The sequence below is a fragment of the Perissodus microlepis genome, chromosome 18 (assembly GCF_051167445.1).
Source record: "Perissodus microlepis isolate ML-2025 ecotype Zambia chromosome 18, ASM5116744v1, whole genome shotgun sequence".
Lineage (NCBI taxonomy): Eukaryota > Metazoa > Chordata > Actinopteri > Cichliformes > Cichlidae > Perissodus > Perissodus microlepis.
Genome location: NC_140478.1, coordinates 35,425,651 through 35,445,986, shown reverse-complemented (window position 1 = coordinate 35,445,986; position 20,336 = coordinate 35,425,651). Strand labels below are relative to the sequence as shown.

The 20,336-nt window shown below is 40.6% G+C and overlaps 1 protein-coding gene across 10 annotated transcripts in view; it reads right to left on the bottom strand.

The window, feature by feature from the left end:
* Positions 1-20,336, bottom strand: part of LOC146368809 (disco-interacting protein 2 homolog C) — a 201,714-nt gene that overhangs the window by 37,938 nt on the left and 143,440 nt on the right. For all 10 annotated transcript variants that reach the window (XM_084912846.1, XM_084912842.1, XM_084912847.1 and 7 more), the window contains 6 exons: positions 19,525-19,686; positions 17,126-17,245; positions 15,008-15,205; positions 9,531-9,622; positions 4,426-4,536; positions 1,871-1,994 (listed from right to left, as the gene is read on the bottom strand). In XM_084912846.1, coding sequence (XP_084768972.1) covers positions 1,871-1,994; positions 4,426-4,536; positions 9,531-9,622; positions 15,008-15,205; positions 17,126-17,245; positions 19,525-19,686 — 807 coding nt within the window. The remainder of the gene's footprint in view (positions 1-1,870; positions 1,995-4,425; positions 4,537-9,530; positions 9,623-15,007; positions 15,206-17,125; positions 17,246-19,524; positions 19,687-20,336) is intronic.

The following is a 20,336-nucleotide window of genomic DNA, read 5'->3' as shown; positions in this document are numbered from 1 at the left end:
TGAGGATGTTTTTCTCCGTGCTGAGCTGTTGCACGGATGAAAACGAGTGAATGCAGAATGCCGAGTACATGAAGGCTGTTAATGCCTGAATTTACTGCTGCTGATTCTGCAGGGGAGCGAGACAGAAGAAACAATCAGAACGAGATGAGGTTATAGCCTGCTGATCAATAAGGGGAGCACTCCACTTTAATGACACACACACACACACACACACACTAAATCCAGGCTGAATAAGGAGCAATAAATCTGCTAGCATGATGTTGCTATTTATACATCCATTACTGCAAAGCAAACAGTGGTTATTAATCAGCAGGAGATTCTCTCTTTTCGTTCACCGCTAACATCTCTTTTTCCTCCATCTATCACATGACTTGCATCCATTTTTCTCTTCCCTCAGTCGTGTCAGTTATTTTGCTATCGACTTGCATTACCACTTCTCTGACTCTCTCTCTCCATCTCCTTGTCATTCATTACTCAAACCCAGCTGTCTGCAGTCATCAGTCTGTCCATTTATCCAACTGAACAGTGGGACCACGCTCTGAACTCTGAACCACGTGTTTGTCTGCAGTCTCGTTCAGCCAGTTTGAAAGTTTTAAACGCCGCATTGTCAGGACATCATGTTCAGTCCTGATAATTGCAAGAGTCTGGTGGTGGATTAAGATTCGAATTTGTGATTTAAATAAAGGTTATGGTTATTTTTTGTGGATTTGCGGCTCAAGAAATGGAAAGAGCTGAGAGGGAATTTTGTGATTGCTCACAGAGAGTTTACTTGGCTCGTCTGTTTGCCAGTGAGATTATACTAAAAATCACTGAGGATCATTTCATAAATCTAGTGGAGATTTGGAGCAAAGCAACAAAACATGGACCACTTTCTTTAAAACTGCAAAAAGGAGCACCAGCTTTGGCAGAAGATGCACTTTTACCTTCATGATGTGCTTTGTTTGAATGGATTATCCCACCTCCCTGCAGGGGTGTCAAACTCAATTTCACCGAGGGCCACAATGAAAAATGACAATCACATCCAGACCCAAACACATCTGGATTAATTTATTTACATGTCACACACAGCAGAAATCAGATCAAACAGTTAACAGAAAAAGTGCTTTACCAGTGAAACCCTTACACAGCTGACCTGCAGGCCTCATGTTTGCCTTAAATCAGGGATGTCAAACCAGTTGCCCACTTTGGCCTTAAGTGGGTCAATCTGTAAAGACATTTACTTACACATCGAATCCTTCAGCTATCTTCATATATATAAAGCAAAGTGTAATCTTAATACTATGTCTCAGTTTTTTTCTCGATGATAAAGAAATAGTGATGTAGTAAAGAAAAAAATCTGTCAGGACGACTCTTTGGGTTTAAGCTTTAAGAGATAAATGTGTGAAATTACATATTAATTAACAATTAATTGTTTATCTATTATTTAATTACTTTAATCCATGGCCATGGGGGAGGATTTTATTAGTAAGAAAAGCTGTAAAAATACAGAGAAGTCGGATTGAATTCGTTGGAGGGCCAACTCTGGTCCCCGGGCCTTCTGTTTGACACCACTGCCTTAACAACTTTCAGTTGCCCCGATGTCTTTTTAAAATTATTTGAATACAGTTGCTTTCTAAATGGATTATTTAAAATAATGACGCGTTTGAAAAACTCAAATTTGAGCAGAACTTGTCCTAAAAAGCAGGTTAAAGATTTTTAATGGTTTCGGTTAAAAGTTGCAGTTTTTCTACATATTTCAAAAGACGGACGCTGATTTATTTCTAAACCACAATCCCCACTGCAGTCTAGATTTATTCAATACTGGTGTTTGTATGAGGATTAAAGATGCATGTATGGATGTTTTTACGAATAAATTTCATGTGCCTCTGACCTTTGAACTGTGGGATCTCTCCAGTGGGACTTTTGGGTAACCCTTTATGGCAGGCGTCACTGGTCAGAGCTACAGTCACTCCACAGCTCCCCAACAGAAACCCAATCTGCTGACTGCCGGCGTCCTGCAGAGAGACAAAGACCATTGATCTGTGATTCATCAGCAGGATTGGAATCAATGTGTAAGTGCTTTGTGGTCATCATCAGCTTCTCTGTTCTATACGAGTCATGAAAGGGGAAATCTACAGTGCTGATTATGTGAAATTGTCAGGTTCACTGGTTCAACTGTGATATTACAAACTAATTTCTACATATAAGAAATTATTCCTGAAACTCCCAAGAATGATTTCTTTTATCTTCCCCTAAAGCTCACCGCTTCCTCTGCTCGAAATCAGCTGAAATCAAGCTGATTTTAAACGACTCTGAGGCAGTTACATCAGTCTGCAAATGTTACGTCTGCTCTTTGCCTTCTCTGTTAGACACAATATTCATACCTTTATCTGAAATTTAGCCTCAAAGTATTTATTGTTTAATGTTTCTTACTCTTTATCCTAATTGCACAGGATAAAGAGTAAACATTTCTGTGCATCCTGCTCTGTGGTGTCTGTATAAGGTGCATCTATCATGATGCAACCAATGCTGATTAAGCTGCTGCCTAAGTTGGTCAAAGCACAAAGGAGATCTCAGATCTCGGGAGTCCTCTCTTCCTGGTTAAGCACTGACTAGCAAACTTTAAAATGCTAATTAGTAAGTGTAGGTGTTGCCACAGTGAGATAAACAGCTCTCGCTGGGTGCAATAGAAACATTGTTAATGAAATAAAACAGCAACAGTCAACGTGAGAAGATGGAAAACCATGTGGGAAAACATGATGGAAACATGGCGTTTGTCGGTTCCTGCTGCTGTTTCCTCGTTGCTCAGTGCAGATTCGATGCTTTGAATCGTGCACGTCATAATTTACCTGCTTCTCTGTAAACAATCAGCCTGACAGGAAGGTGTAGTGAAGTGATCACTAGGCTGATCATCAGAAATCCACACTGACTACGAGACTCACACCAGCCCTCCTGGTTCCTCCCAGAGGATATTACAATGCGGAGCTACGCTCAGTCCAAACGATGACTCAAACAAATGTACGGCGGCAGCAGCAGCAGCGCAGTCGCTTCTTCAGAGACATTTGGCTCTCATTACACCTCAGCAAAGCTCAGCGTCCTCTGTGTTGAATCACAAAGTGCCTTCCAATGACTCATGTTTTCAGTGCTACCCCCCCCCAGTGTTGCATTAGCTCCACTGACTGGTGTGAATTAGCTCTGCACTGCATGACTCTGCTGCACGTCCTCTGTTCAACCTGCTCATGCAGCTTCACTTCAGAAAATAAGACGACATTTAAATAGAAATGTTATCAAATTGTTTTTCCAACAATAGAAACTCCTCATTGTCAACCTTTATTTGCATTTAATGACCAATCCCCTCCTCATGATATAAAGCAGAGCATGTCTGAACCTGTGTGAATTATTCTTGTTGTCTTGGGTATTTGGTAATCTAAGAGATTCGAAACAAACTGCAAGGTAGCTGATAACTGAGCACTGCAGACTGGTAATCCAGTTACCTGCAGTTCAGCTCGGGCATGGATCCTTTTCTTGTTGAGCAGCAGCCAAGACACTGAGCTTTGTTGTGGCCTTTATATGCAAACATCCTGTGCCTGAAGACAGTGCACCAGTACCACCGATGCAGTGAAAGTACAGCAAAAAACAAATGGTGTGCGTCACATTTCCTACTTGATGAACTGCTAAAGCCAAGAAGATTTTATTAGAACAAGTCAATCACTTTTGCTGTTTGAAATCAATGCATGCAGTAACCTGGACTCTCACACCAGCTATGAAGCAATGAAGAAATCCAAAACCTGTCAGGATCAACTTGAACTTGAGCAAAACATGTGGAGAGGGTGGTTATCCAACCTTCAACCCCATGATTAGTTTACAGCCTCCTTTTTGTTAGGTGCTGTTGAGGAGACGTGACACTCAAAGGTCCACGAACGCTCCCTGAATTCTGAACTAGATCCCTGAACGTGACGCCATTAATCATCGAGGAAGCCTGTAGTCGTGGTGGCCCGTTAACACTGCTATCGGCTACACAAACATTGGAAATCACATCGCACCTTTTCAACAATCACCGTCTGAACAGAAAATACTGCCAAAAAAAAAAACGACTACATCAATGATCTGACCCTTAAACAGCTTTACAGTCTTCAGAACCGTCCACACTAAGAATTGAGGACTGCACTATTAAATAAAACAAGCATGGGTGCAAAAAATAATAAAAGTTACGGTTTTATTAAGGATACTGCTTCCATTTCTTTTTAATAAACAGTTTATATCCAGTTTTATGTAAATTAGTATTAAGGTTTCTTCTACTTGTATTAAACTGCAGTTTGCTGGCTGGTGTTTTGCCTTTTTTTAATATTACAAAATACTTTTCACCATATAGCAATATTTAACGTCCACATATTTTTCACTATTCATTAAATTTTAATTAGACATCGAGTGCGGTTTTCCTCTTACCTTCCTGGTCAGCGGTACTTCTATTGGCACAGGAACCACCTCAGCCAGCAGGCAGCCATAGAAGGCTGTCATGAAGGAGGCGGGGTCATTGTTAGGGAAAACTAGCGCCACCTACAGGCAGAATGAGACATAATACATGTGTTACAGATTAAAACGGGAAGAAATCTTTGGAAATTTCAGGATGGACGGAAAGTTATGATGTTGCCTTGATGGTTAAGGCAATAAACAAAAAATATTTGGTTATTCAAACCAAACCAGGAGTTACATTTAAACCAATCATAGCCTGAAATATCACATCTGAAAGGATTTCAGAGGTTTTTGTTTTACTCAAGAGAGAGCGCGAGACAGAGCAGACGAGGCAGCAACGAAGTCAGGAAAGGAGCATGTTTTGTGTCTGTGATGCTGGATGCTGATGGCTGATAGGAGCTGCCGCCAGAGAACCAGAGAAGAACAAAGCTGAATCATTTAGGGGGCATCTGGTCAACATCCCTCCCTCTTTCACTTCCTCTATTCCTCTCCTTCTGCTTTCTTTGTTCTGTTTAATACCGCCTCTACTTTCAAATATCTTTTACTTCACATTCTCCTGTTCACAGTCCTTCCTCTTATTCCAGTCGTCTTTCTTCAAACCTTCTGTTAGCACGTTGAGGTTTAACTTAAACTCCTGAACTACTGGATGCCGTTTTAAACAGCTCTTGTTAAAAACACACAGAATACACTAAAAATCAATGCTAAAAATTTAATTTCTCTCAGTAAACAAGCTGCACCTAAAGAAATTGCGCTAACGTAAATTTGGAAAATTTCTCCTTTAATGCCATCACCTTGTGTCTTTCACTCCCTCACAACTTTCTGACTGTTTTTCATAAGTTTGGTGATGTACAGTATTTACAGTACTAGTGCAAAGATACAAACTTCTCTCCACTATCGTGTCCACAGAGCATGAACCCATCAACCCGCTTTCTACGTCACAGCTAGGCTGTTATCTCGCGCTCTAGCATTTTGGTCCAGTTCAGCTCCAGTTGCATGCTGTGATGATAATGGTGGACCCCTGCTTAAGTTCTTAATAGCTTCCATATACAGTACAGTACACCACAAGAGTGGATGCGTGTGTGTTAATGTGTGTGTGTGTGTGTGGCAGAGAGTTGGCGGTATAAGCTAAGTGCACCTGAATGAATGAGAGTGGTGTAATGATGCTTTAACAGGGCTATTGTTGACATGTGCACGCCTCATTGAAGCGGGTCAGGTTTCATTTGTAAACGACAGCAGAGAGATTCACGTTTTCTGCTTGTAAAGGCTGCAGAGTGCATGTCAGGAAACACTGCACGTACGTGAGCTGCCCACTTGTTTTCTTTACATCGTATATCTCAGTGTGACTTTCGTCCCGTCTCCCTCTCCCACAGCAGATGCCGCCCCTCCCTGAGCCTGGCTCAGAGTTTTTCCTTCCCACTTCCGTCAAATGCGTTTCTCTCTTTTGTTGTTAACCTTACAATTTAAAGAGTCTCGTTATTGTGATTCGGTGCTATATAAATAAAACTGAATTGAACTGAACTGCCATGCATTCATGGAAATTCTTGATGCAAAACATACAGAGCTACTCATTGCTTCATGAAAAGTCAGAAAGCTGGGCTAGAAGACTAGAAGGTACTGAATGAATAAAGAGGAATATCTGTCTGAAAATAGAAAAATGTTCTTGGTGGGAGAACAATGTCAGAACTGAGATAATACAAACTGTGAAGATATGCTGTTGCATCAGCTTTCTTTGGTAAGTAAATACTAAATTATTCCAACTTACATCTGATCCTCGTTAAGCATTCTTTCTGCAGTGAGGAAACCCGATCTCAACAAGACTTGCATAACAGCGATGACACAAAAAGAACGGCTCTAATGCAACACACTACGCCATTAACTAGTTACATGTTGCAGCGTTGTGTTCTGTAGTGGTAATGGACATCACAGTTACAATGATGTTAATACAAGCATGGGTCCTTCAATTATCTGCACAATGAAAGCTTAGAAGAAAAAAAAACACTTCCTGTGCACTTGTATACAATCAGGAATGAAATGTGATACTTTTGTTATTATTGCACAGAAGGACAAAAGTGTGATGGTGAAGTTCAAACTGCATGAAATAACTGCATTATACTGCAAATACAAGTATCTGCACAGTCAGCATGCTAACACAAAGCTAGTGAAGAACCCAGAGCGGTGTTAAAGACGGGTGTATGCTGACCCCCAGCCCAGCAGCCAGAGCCTGGACTTCAATAAGTAAATGAACCATTTCTACCTTTACCTGTTTCTACAGCACAATCACAGTGGCGATGGCTTTGAACCTCAAACTTAAACACCAGAAGAAATATCATATGCATGTTTTGATTTGGAGGGTATGCATGTGACAAACATAGGAAAAAAAGAGAAATTCGGTGCAAATCTCAGACAATCCATCCATCCGTCATACTGGACAGGTACTCCTGAGTGCACCGTGCATTATGGGATTAACACTTCTCAGTTGAAAGTTCTTTATCGTCATTCATCATAAGGACAAATGACAGAACGAGATGACGTTATTCAGGTCTCGGTGCTGGTAAGGATTAAAATATAGAAAGCTCTCATTAAAAAGTAATTTAAAAGTAAAGATCTAAGTGAATGTAATAATAAAAAAATAAAAGAAATAATGTATTGAATTTAATGAACTTGATGATTGTGTGGCGCTCAGAGCCTCTGGGAAATGTTTTTTACTCCTTTCTCATTTTCGTTTTTTCACCTCTGTAATGACTCCCCCCGTGTCACATGACACCACAGCTTTTTAAAAAACTCATTTTGTATGAAAATTACTGCCATTTGATGCTCTTTGCCAGAGTTGGAGTCCGTTTGGATCTGCAGTCCCCTGCAATAATGATGTCACATTAAAAATGTAATTCAAAAACAAAACTTGGCCCAAGAGGACTTGTTAAAGAGAAACCACATCCACAGTTTTATCTGATTCTTCAGCAGCATCATTCCCTGAAACCTTCCTGAACTTGTTTCTCTGCACAGAAACACAAAACCTCTAACGTAATTTCATAAAGTAACAACTCCTTTATTGTTGCTCGCGTGTAATTAAATCTCATCGGCTTTCTAAACATTCTCCTGTTGAAACCTATTTGTTTAATCGTTCTGCAAAGCACTCTGCTCAGGTGAGATACTGAAAATATGCAGTGTAATTTCTCTAAAAGCTCCAGCAAAAATGTCTTCTAAACAAATTACAGGGGAAAGAATTTGCAATGTAATTAAACACACAGCCTTCTGGCTGAAAACTTCACACGCTGGCATGGAGCCAGTCTTGACTCAGTCTCCCACTGAGCTGGAAATTAAGCTTAAAATAAAGAAGAACGAGGGGCAAGAAGTATGGGTGTCACGTGGCAGCAGAAACATGTGGGACCATTACTGAACCTTTTTCCACTTAAGCATGATTTCATGTGTGGAGGCATGTGGAGTGTTGGGTAATAGGAGGCTCTGAGCATAACGTGATGATTAGCATGGAACAGAAGAAAGGAAGCACAATGCAAGAGTCCATGTTTAAAGTATTAAGTAACCTCCATGTGGCGGATTACAAAGGATTTAGCAAAAATCCTGAGAGGTGACGTCAACAAACTCTCTTGCTGCTTTTTGATTTACAAATACCAAAAGAAAAAAAGCGGGAAGAGGCTGAGTTTGTGAGTCCAGCTCTTTATACAGGACGCTTCATAATAGCTCACTGGAATAACTTCTTACAAATATTATGCTGTAGCATTTTTCTTGTTATAGAGTATTAAAGTGAAGCTGTAGAAATGAGAGAGGAGAGAGGGGAGAGGACACGCACCAAAGGTTCTGGGTGGAAAAAAACTAAATTGACACATTTCTTTGATGGTGGAAAAAACGGAATTGCTTCAGCAAACCGCTCTGACAGCTTCCTTGTTGATGAAAAGTGTCATACACAGGAAAAATGTGTCACTTGTTACTGACAGGTCTGAACAAAACAGAAGGTTGAAAAGCAAAAATGTAATGAAACGGTAAAGCAGTCTGACTGCCCGGTGATAGCAATAAAAATCCATTATAATTACTATCCAGGAACACAGCGACCTTCAGCACTGTTATCTGTCTGAAAGGATTAAAAAAGAGAAAAACTGCAGTGAAACGTTAGACATAGAAACGTATGGTCACACTTCTTTTGTTGCTAACTTTACTGCATATGAATTTCACTTAAAGTTCCAATATTTTAAAAAGAGTGCATTGAATTGAATCATACAGCAACAATTTCTAAAGTTTACAGCAGTCAATTAGTAGCCAATTGCAACAATACTTAACCGAATGACAAATGCAGTCTTAACACGCTTTGCAAAAAGTTTGGTTAGAAGAAGAACACAGAGTTGTTTTCTAACCTCAAGCTGTTCTCACTCAAAGACAACATGAACTAGAAAAAATGTGTCTGCTGTCGCTACAACAACCTTCATTTACTGGCCCGATGTTCTTTCTGCGTGAAGTAAAGCAGCATATTAATCAACTTTAACACTTCAGTGAGCCTCATGATGCACAGTTTTTATGTTTCAGTACCATGGACAGTGAACAGGCTCTCCGCTCAATCCTTTCAGTTTTTAAAAAAACAAATAAACAAGAAATATAAACTAAAACAGAAACACCCTCCGGAGCTGAAAACTGAAGCCAATGTGGGAGCTGCAAACAGTGCAGTTCCTGCATGAGGCCCTTGTGCGCACGCTTACTGACACTACATGGGAGTGTCTCAAACATACTGGATTACATAACCTACTCTAAACTCATAACAATTTAAAAAAATAACACAGAAACCAAACAAAGCGAGCTAAAATAAACTAAAACAACTCCCACGTCAAGAACTGAGGTCTGACGGTTGACTGGGTGTCTCATAAAGCCACATCTGATGACCCTACAACGCATTATTGGAAAGAACTGCCTGTTTCTGTGTTAGCAGATCACTTGCAGATCCTTTTCTCTTTTTCCCCCAATTGTGGCCTCGCGCTCATTCCCTCCCCCCTTGGAAAATCTGCCCCTTTGTTCTCTCTGTGGCTCTCTCCATCTCAGCCCATCAGCATCATGAATGTTTTTGCCTCACTCACCCGGTCTCCAGGTCTCACGAGCGGTTCTTGTTTGGTTCCCAGTTTGTGCAGCAGATTGTACGCCACCTTCACACTTCTGGACCACAGTTTACCTGCAAAAACATTTAAACGATGACGTCACACAATAGCTCGTGCAGACAGATAAAAGGTGAAGCACGTCTTTGAGAAACAAGTTCAAGATGTTGTTGATGAAATACGTCCTCTAGAGATCAAGAGGTGGACTGTCAGGAAGCCTTTCTGTACCCAATAAAAGCATGAAAGAAACATCTCTGTGGGAACAGAGGATGACAACATGAGCCCCCATATGTAACAAATTACAGCACTGATATGACACGTGATTTTTAAAATACTTTGAAGTTTGACGGTACACCTTGTGGGCGGACTGCTATGAAGATAATCATATAAACATCCAATGAATCAAACGCTCCTCGTGACTTTGGTGTAATTGGATCCATGCAGGCTGATACTTTGCAGTTATGGTCAAAGCCTCGGGACATTAAAGGAAGTCATATAGGCTGCATTAGGATGACACTAAACAGATAAAGAGATTCAGTGTCTAGATAAGTGCAGCTGTTACTTTAAACGTTAGGTAGCACAAACCAAGTGCTTACAAAGCAGTTTAAACATACTTTCTTCTTACAGAAGGCGTCTGTCAAAGGAACTTTCAATCTCCCTGTAAATATAAAGTTATTAAATATTATCTGATCTTTCTGATCGGTTTCATTTTCCCTGCCAGACGGACCCCGCTCTGTTCATTAATGCAGTATCTCACAACAATGGAATCAATTTCCTTCTTATTTCTTTTTCCCCCCCTATTTCAGACTGGCAGATGCAGATATTATGCATGGGCGATCCAGCATTAATTCTTTCTTGTTTTTTTTTATGCTAAATGAGTTTTTTTTTTCCTGGTGTTTGTCTGAACTAATGAAATGAAGAAAATCTTTAGGATCCCAGGAGGAAAATAGACAGTTTGGAGCACAAAAAGCAAAGTTAACTGCAGACAAACATCAGCTACAAACATCATTTCTTAAAAGCGAAGCACCCTACGTCCCGTTGTTTACAGGTGATGTCAGGAAAGCTTGTTGGAGAAAATTACCTGTGGACTTATTTCCTCTGACTGCCTCTTATTGATTTTGGGATAAACTAAGGATCTGAACCAATTCCCAGTATGAGATAAACATAATGATGAATATAATGATTCTGGACTGTGAAGAATGCACAGCTTCTCTCTGCTCTAGTAGAGAGAAGCTGTGCATTTTTGCACTCTACTGGAGTCCAAAAATAAAAAAGCTGAAACTCTGCATGGAAGTTATGAAATTTATCATTTATCTTGAAATAAATCCTAAAGATTTAAATATGTCCTCCTAATCAATGCTATAGTACAAGAAAAAAAAAGTATATTCCTGTGAGTTCTCATGGGTTGATTTTTTTTTTTTTTAATTAAGAAAAATTTAAAGTACTTTTGTTTGATTCTGTTTTTTTATTCTAGAAAGACAAAGATAATGCAGCAAGCTCCAGGGCTTAAAAATGAAGCCAACGTGGGCGTGCAAAAAAATAAAAAATAAAAAGATGTAGTTCCTCTAATGACCACTTGAGGCTTTTTGTACAAGAGCATAAATCCCCATAGACTTCCTGTTAAAATGCCCATCCTTACAGCATAAATAAACATGACTGCAGGCTGTGTGGTGAATTATAACTCACCAATTTAAATGTTATTAAAATATGAAGATTTCTATTGTTAGCTCATAACACCCTCATCATAATATGATCCCTTCTATACTTTGAAAAAACAAACTTGAAGGAGGCCAAACTGCTAACTTTGGGACTTCAAATCGGTCCAGAAGCGAATGTATGATGTCATGATGGTTACGTCGGTTTTTTTATATACAGTCTATGGAGAAAACATTATTATTATTCAGCTAAAGAGTTCAAAGTTCCATATTTGCTCCATGAGATTGTTAAACATACTGTTTACTACCAATAGCACTGCCTCTAAGTAAAGGATTAAGTGGGGACATAAGAAAAGATGATGAGCTAACATCTGCAGACAGAACTCTGGTGCTTAAACAGGATTTGTATTTCTTGCAGAGAACACTCCAAACAAAAGCAGATGGACAGAAGGGTAATCAAAGCAAGACATCAAAGCGAGAGCATCCCAAACACAGAGAAATAAAAAGTTTACGCTTCCTCTGCACGCTGAACACAAATCCGTGCAGATTTATCGATAATGTGATTTGTTGGAGAATAACACCAGAGGATCAAAGCGTGCCGAGAAACTTCTCGTCTATGGAAATAGAAATATGTCTGTCTCCCGCCTCTTACGTGGGGTTATCTGCAGTGCAGAGCGGTGAGGGTTGAGTTTAAGGACAGCCGGAGAATTCTGTATCATGAATTCTCTCTGTTCTCCAGAGGCGGAGGACGACTCGGAAGGAAGATACAAAACAAGTTTGTCTTTGTTGGCCGACATCAAAGGGAAGACACGACAGGAATGAAAGATGCGGCAGACATGGAAAGAGAGAATGGCTGAACTTTAGATTCAGCACTGCACTGCACACACGCACACACACGCACACATAATCTCACCGTGTTTTTGTCTCTGGTGGCGGTCTCCGAGCGCTGGCTGAAGACATTTCACAGTCTGGTGACCGCTCATATCGCCTCATCATCGGCAGCGAGCTCGCTCCCCACGAATCAGTTAGTTCAGTCACACACGCAAATAAACACACAAACACACACACATCCAGTGCCAATTTGAAGCACCTGCAGTAAAGTTGCCGCCTATTCATGTTAATCCTGCGTGAACTCATGCGTGCGACAAAGGTGCTCGAGCGCCATCAACATCAGCAGAGATAAGAAATGACACTTAGGTGTACTTCAACTTCACCTGAGAATCTTTAGACACCTTCATCATTTTGAATCAGAACACAACAAGGCCTCTTACTGAAAAACACTGGACTGGCCACTTGTTCTGATATGACCCATTTAAGGAGTGTTGCCATTTAAAAAAGAAATAGGTGTCAGGTGATGGGTTGGGTGGACAAATACATACACTAGTGTTGTGCATATTATATTGATCCGATTCCAAGTGAAGATAGATATAAAAATAATGGCACGGTCAGGTGTACCCCTCAGCCTCCTAACAGATTTGTTGCATTCACAAGATTTTCAGAAAACTTGACCTCTGACCTTGAACTTGAGATTGAGGTCACATACTAGTGCAGGGGTGTCAAACTCCAGTCCTCGAGGGCCGGTGTCCCGAAACGTTTAAATGTGTCCCTGCTGCAACACACCTGAATAAAATTAGTAGGTCATTGGCAAAACTCTATAGAACTTGACTGCATGCTGAAGTGGCAAACCCTAACCCTACTCAAGTAAATGTGTTTGGAAAAATGTAGTTCTAAAAGTACTTTTATTGCATCATGTTAACTCATGAGCTGCTGTAACACAAATCAAATGGCTGAATTGCCACGTCGGCAGGCAGTCAGTCTACAGAGTCTTACTAATTACCTACTAATTGTATTCAGGTGTGTTGCAGCAGGGACACATGTAAAAGTTTCAGGACACCGGCTCTCAAGGACTGGAGTTTGACACCCGTGTACTAGGGTGTCCGCGTTGCCCGCCTGTCTACCTGCCCGGCAGGGTGACAACAACACCCCATCAACCTTTTACAGCTGAGGGGGTAAAACAAGCTTATGTAGGGCAGAGCAGTGTGTGTTGATTTATGAGATGAATCATCATTTTGAAGCACCTGCTTTTAATGACCACTTAATCATTGTGCTTTACTGAGATTACGATGATTATGATTATTTTCCACAACAACTTTTTAGCGTTTTGTCTATTTTGGAGACTTTTTTTTTTCTCTAAAGCCCTTCGGTTCAAATTCTGTTTTTTAAAATTTGTGCCACAGGATATAAGACAGTTCAGATATTTTTCATAGTTGATGGCTGAATTTTTTTTTCCGTTTCCATAAAAAGAATTTATTTAACACAATTCAGTGGACTACATACTGAACAGAAACAATGTATCAATCTTATCGCGCTAGTATGGGTCCAATACCAGCGTTGGTATCAATGCTATCGGTGTTTGGATTTATCCACCTCTAACACAAACACCCAACTGAAATTTAGTAAAGCCTGAAGGCTCAGTAAAGATTATGGACAAAATTATACTAGCATGCTTTAGTCTACTCATTATTGTAATATACTGACTATTTTAGACTTAGAGACGGAGGTTTTTACTTGCTATGAAACCTCTTCGTTGTCACTGGGGGGCACGCTGCAGGTTTAAGTAAAAGATCTGAGAGCTTCTTCCAATTCATTTGGGTGCATGCCTGTGTGATGCTGGGTATGCGTGGTGTGATGTGTCTGGAGTCCTCTCAGTGTAATTTCATTCTCTCCTCTGTACAGCTGGGAGGTTTGACTCTAAATTCATGAGGACCCTGAGAGAAGCAGCTCTGTTCACGGCAGCTAAATTTCTTCATACCCTCCGGACCTGAAGTCGTTTTCTCTACTGCTGTTTGGGAGATGAATAACTCGGTCGCCTTCAAGCGAAGAACAAGAGAACTTGTTCCAATTTGGGTGTAGATTTAAAGTGTGGTATTGAGCCGGGGGACGACGTGATGGGATTCAGCTGCAGCGAATGTGTTTAGGGAGCTGGGACGATGGCAGTGCTGGGGGCCAGAAGGCTGTTACATGTTTGGTATCGGGTTATGTTACTGTTTACTTTGCAACATGTTCTCATTTATGGCTGCTAAAGACTTGCTTTAGTTAATGTTTACGTTATGCTGACGGATTCGAGGCTAAATAGGATTTGTATTTCTGCAGGATGCACTGTGGTCTAGCACTGCTTGCTTCTGCAAAAGCAAAGATCGGTGTCCATAACCATTAATGTTTGCAATAGAGCACCAAAGTCAGCCGAGTCCATGTACAGAAACTAATACTAGAGGGCACAGAAGGAAGGTTTTCATATTTTTTCAAGCACAGGAAACAATTCATCTTAAAACATTTTCTCAAAGTTTGAACCTTCAGGACAAAAAAAAACTTTTCCACCATCTATAGCAGAGCAGTTTTCTTTTCAGGCATCTTTCTTCACACTTGCTAATGTGCTTAGCACCCTGTCTGGCTGCCATTAGGGGAATTATGCTCACACAGCGGGTGTTAAACATTGTTTGGTGCTACACTTAATCAGCTTGGAAAAGCCACCATATGTGCCGAAAACAAGATGCAGTTCAAAGAAAAAGAAAAACCCTCTTTTATGCACATATTACAAACATTTTTTGTTCTCTTTCATCGTGTTTTATGACAGTATTTTGAAGACTGGTTGCTAGGACGATTTATTTGTGGTCATGTGAGGCGTCCGATGTTCATTTTGGATTTTTGTCTTCACACAAAAATATTTCAACCCTTTTTCCTTCAGCTCAGATCCGAAGATTTGACCTTAGGGATGACATGCCGCGATGCAGGATTTCCAAGACTTACCATATGTGAGGACGTAGAGCGGCTTGCCGTTAGTATCCATGGTAGTGAGACACGGGGCCTTCGGAGAGATGGTGCCCCACCTCTGAAGGGCTGCCTCCAGAGAAGGGGGCCAGTTGGTCACCACGCCCAGCTGCTCACCCCGCATGGGTACCATCTGTGCCCCTTCAGCCTTGGGCTGGTTAGGGTCTGGCTGCTGGACTGCAGGTGGGCACGAGAAAACAGAAGAAGAAAATAATTTTTAGTCATTTTTACTTATATATGTATAATTTAACAAGCACCAAAAATACTCACTACAGGAGGACGTGAAAAATATCTTTTAAATGTTTGTTTAAATTACAGTGACCAGTTATTTTAGGAAATAAGGTGGAGAAAATATGGTCACAAATGCATTCTGCAGCATGGTAACGAGGCCAGACATACACCCAGTGCTACATGAGGAAAAAATGGAAGACCTGCTACAGATGGTCAACATCGTGAGGTCAGTCTGGATTTACAGGAAGAGACGGATGAGTCCGCCTGAATCTAGGAACTTTCCTAAGAGGAACTTTCCTGCCCACTACTGTAAAACGTTTTAAAGGCAAACGGTGGTCACGTCAACCACGTCCAAAATATTCACCCGACCATCAAACCACCACAAATGAACTATTTTCTCCCATTTAAGTCAAGTTTCTTAAAATAATCAGTCCAGCTGTTCAGGTCACAGTGAAATTAATACATTTATGTTTCTTGGTTCTTTACGATCTGCAACTTTTATTGCAGATTACAGGACATCAAATTGCTTTTATGCTTTTTTAATAGATTGAAAAGACATAATGTCAACCAGCGACCTTTTACATGAACAATATGACAAAGCTGATATTAAATTAACCCGTATAAATCAATAGAATATCATAATACAGAATTGTTTATTCTTATGAGTTCACTGTATTATACAGCCATGTAGAAATGTGCGTGTTAGGAATAATGAAACATTTACTGCGTGTCACCACTGCTGTAAGACAGAAAGTTCACAGGAAAGAGCTTTTAATCAAGCAAAACGCCCTGCTAATGAATTTCAACGACATGCTGAACCAAACCGAGTCTTTCCAACATTTGCTATTCATGCTTAAATTATGAATTAACTTCTGGCTCTGCAGCGTTTGATGCTGAAAACAGAAGGAAATATTCATCAGTTAGACTCTGCTTTGTCAGAGGAGACTTTAGGGAATTAGGTTTAGTCATTTGTCTGCATAGATTATTTTTCAAAAGTTTTAGCAAAATATATGTTTTTACCACCACTCAACTTTAAGACAACACTGAAAGAAAGACTGGCAGAATCATTGTAATGTTACGTATTTGTTTTAAGCCTGGAGATTTGCATTTTGGCTCCAGCTGTGTTGGGAGGGAGCCAAAATATCAGGATAGGCTGGAGTACCAAGTTATCAGCTAATGCTAACAAGCTAGGTTAGCATAAACTGTATGAGTGCATCACACAGGCACATGCTAATTAACATGCTAATTAGCTCTAAGTAATATACAAATAATAACTACAGTTTCACTCACTCAACTGTTAGACGTCAGGGAATCACCCAAAAAGCCACCAATATAAAAAGCTAAGCTAAGTAACCTAATTTAGCCCCTAACCACGCTACCTAAAGACTAGTTGGTGACACCCTGGCAACCACTGGTCACTAAGGAAAAATGTGTAATCTCTTGGCTGCTGGAAGTCTGATGCAAAGTTAACGTTTCCCTTTTGGAAAGTTGTAACAATGGTAGGGGACAGCTTTTACTTTGAAGGTTCTCCATTTCCAGCTTGTGTTGCATAGGTTTCACTACTGCTCAGCGAGTGTTTGCAGACAAGTCAGCACCTTCCATGCACCAAATCACTGCAATCTGCTAGCAATCAAAGCATTCACAGGGAGGTTTTTGGTGCAGCATCCTCTTTGAGAACAACAGCTAGCTGACCACTCTCGACGTTCATATCCCATCTTCTAATGTGGATGAGGGGGTGGTCTAGGCACCAGGGGGCAACGAAGTCTTTCCTTAATTGGCTTCACACATTTTTGCAAGAACATGAATCAAAATATACAAAAACACGTATTTTCAAGTATTTTTAAGAGTGAAAAGAGAAGCTGTTACCCTCCAAAAGCTCTTCAAAGTCATCGACGAAAAACTCTCTTAATGGTGGCCGTTTGGGTCTCTTCAGAGTGTTGACGAGTTGCTGTATTTTGGCTGAAACTCTGCTGCTGACTGGAACACCTGTGGAGCGTGAACAAACACACAAAAAGACCAGACGTTTTAATCCAAGTCATAGCTTAGACTTTCTAATTGTGCTTTCACAGGTGCACACGTGAAGTAGTCGCTGCTTTCGGATTCCACTGAGCAGCCCACCGTTTCATCCGTGATAGAAAAAAATCCCCAAGTTTTAACTCTACACTGAAGAGCCCTCGAGTGAGCAATCAAGACAGCTGCCGTACAAAATGACACTCAAAATGCAAAAATAGCGTATGAGATGAGGTGTGGGCTCAAATTGCTCTTTCATTAAGGCCATTTTCAAACCCACAGAGTTTGTAGCCTTAAGACAAAGAAGGAAAATTAAAGTCTAAATGTGGATGTAAACAGATGTACTGGCAGACTTGGTTTGGGCTGCAGGGTGAACCAAAGACAGACGTGATGTTGTTAAGATTATTATTTCGTCTGTGTGTGAAGGTAAAGGAGCGCTACTCAGTGAAACTCGAATACTTTTGTTTTCACCCCCGCAGTCCTCGGGTGCTTATGCTGTTTTTGTTTGCCTTTTCTCTCGTCGGGCTTTTCTCAAGCAACTGAACACAATCGAAGCGTCTTTTTTTCCATCCCTGGCTGTTTCACATTTATCCAGTCAAAAGATGTAACATTTAATTCATTGTACTTATCCTTGCAAAAGACCACTGCACTGTATGAACTGCCGATGTTAGAGGTTAGCTTGCAACACTCACACCAGCTGTGCGTGCGTGGGTGGATGTTAATGTACATTCATGTAAAACTCAAACTGCGACTGACCTCAGCAGCTCACCAGGAAGTACATTTCTTTTATCCAAACATTTTCTTCTGCCCCTTAAAATGTATTAAGAACATGCATAAAATGCACGTTAATGTTTGGCGGTGCAAATTTTAATCCACCCACACATGCTGCACACGTGCTCCACATTTCAACATAAAGCGGGTGAAACAGGGCGGGAATGAAATGGTGAACGACAGATGCATGTCGCAACAGTGACCGACGAGGCGCTGCAGACGAAAATGAAGCACGACAAGAGGAGGTGCAGTATTAGCTTTACCCAGAAAAAGGACTCTACTCTCATTCATCTGATAAATCCACATAAATTATATTTTGTTTTCAAATTTGGGGTTTCTAGATACCTGATCGCAAGATACACTCGATCCACTGCATACTGCAAATCTCATGTTTTATACTGTACTTCAGCCACCTGTCCAAGTGTATCCTGTTTTTAGCCCAATGACAGCTGGGCTGGGCTCCCTCTGCAAACCTGAACTGCATACGTGGTTAAAACAATGGACGTCTGGATAAATGTACACAAGTTACAAAAAGGAAAATACCCTTAAAGGATAAAAAAGCCTTAAAAAATTAAATATAATACTTTTTTTAAAAACTACCACAGGAAATCCTCTAAAATCAAATGTTAAATCCTCAAAAATCCAAACACTAAGTATTAACGATGAAACATGTTTCGACTAAAGCTCATCTTTGGAAATAAAAGGCTGCGCAGCCCGACTGGAAGCAACACAATAAAAAGTGTTATTGCAGGTGAAATCCTGTCTACTTTGTTGCATCTCTTTCAACCAAACATGCCGACAGGGCCCCGTGTGCAAACTCTGGCATCTGATCTATCAAACCACTTCATGCATTCAGCATCTCGGCCCGCGGCAGCATCCAGTGTATTGTCTGATGAATAACTCCGTCTGCTGGAGCCTCGCGTCCCTCCAGAGAAGGAATTATTGAACTACGAACCAGCAAACTGCCAACCTCTGTCATCTTTGAGGCCTCTGCAGAAATCTGTGGATTCATCTTTTGCAGTGCTAAAAGGCATTACGAACCAAATCCGATCCCCCGCCACGTCTGGACTACAAAGAGCTGGTTTATATAACCATGAATGAAGATAAACTCTTTGTTGGATTTTGCTGATACAGTTTGTGTTGTTTAGACTACAAGATTATACACCTGCCTGTGATAAGAAGAAGAGAAACACCTGCAGAAAATTATTACGAATGAACTTTTTTGGTTTTACTTTTGCAAGAAAAATAAAAACGAAAACATTGAAACAAAAAAGCAACAAAAAACACAATAAAAGCCTCACATGAATCCAAAGTAACAAAACATTCTAGCCTTCAGCTCTTCTTGTCTCATCATGATCAGGATGTTCTTCACATCCACTAAGACAGAAAATATGATGCATTCCCCCAAAGAAAATGCGACATAATCAGAGAATTTCACCTTGAAAAACACGAGCAACTGTTCATATTTGCCAGTCTTGACTCACCGTCTCCAGTTTCCATCAGCTCGGCGTTGCCGTACTTGGGCGTCTGTCTTTGGGCTGCGGTGCCAGCGCCTGAGGCTCTCTCCACCTGGATGGCGTCGGTCGCGGTGGTGTTGGCGGTATTGTTGGTGTAGCCGGTGACATCTGGAGGGGCAGAGTGGTTCTCTGGGATGTGAGAAAATAGGGAGGCGGGTTAGTACCCTCACACATCCTGCTGTTACTACACTCTAAATGTGGATCAGAAACCCAGCACAACCCAGTAAATTATAAACATATCTGCTGAATGACAGACTAAAGAAGTTTCTACTTAAATGAAATTGACACAAGAAGTCAAAGATGAAGATGAACATCAGTGAAACTGTTAGCATTAAAGCAGCTGAGGTGTCGATCGAACGGTTAAACAAAAAGTAACTGATGAAATAAAACGTCGATTAACCGATAACGACTGGAGACAACTGAAACATCGGCTGAATATTAATAAGTGTTGTGCATGCAGAAAGGACATAAAGTGTCAGTTAAGTTGTAAAGACTGAAAGCAGCGGAGTCGTCAGTTTAAATGTTGGTTGAATCACCAGCTCTTGAGCCAGCAGAGGCGAAACATCAGAGCCGTACATTTCTGAAAACAGCTGTGACTTCAACAGGCTTTCAGACAGGAAGTGACACAGACAGTTAATCAAATTCAGATAATTAACAAAGTTAATACTTTAGACATTTTAGTCTGTTTTACTAAAGACGGTTCCATAACCTAGTGTCTCATGCAGCAGGTAGTTTAGGAAGGACATTGAAAGTATAGCAAAGCAATAGTAAAGTTTGTT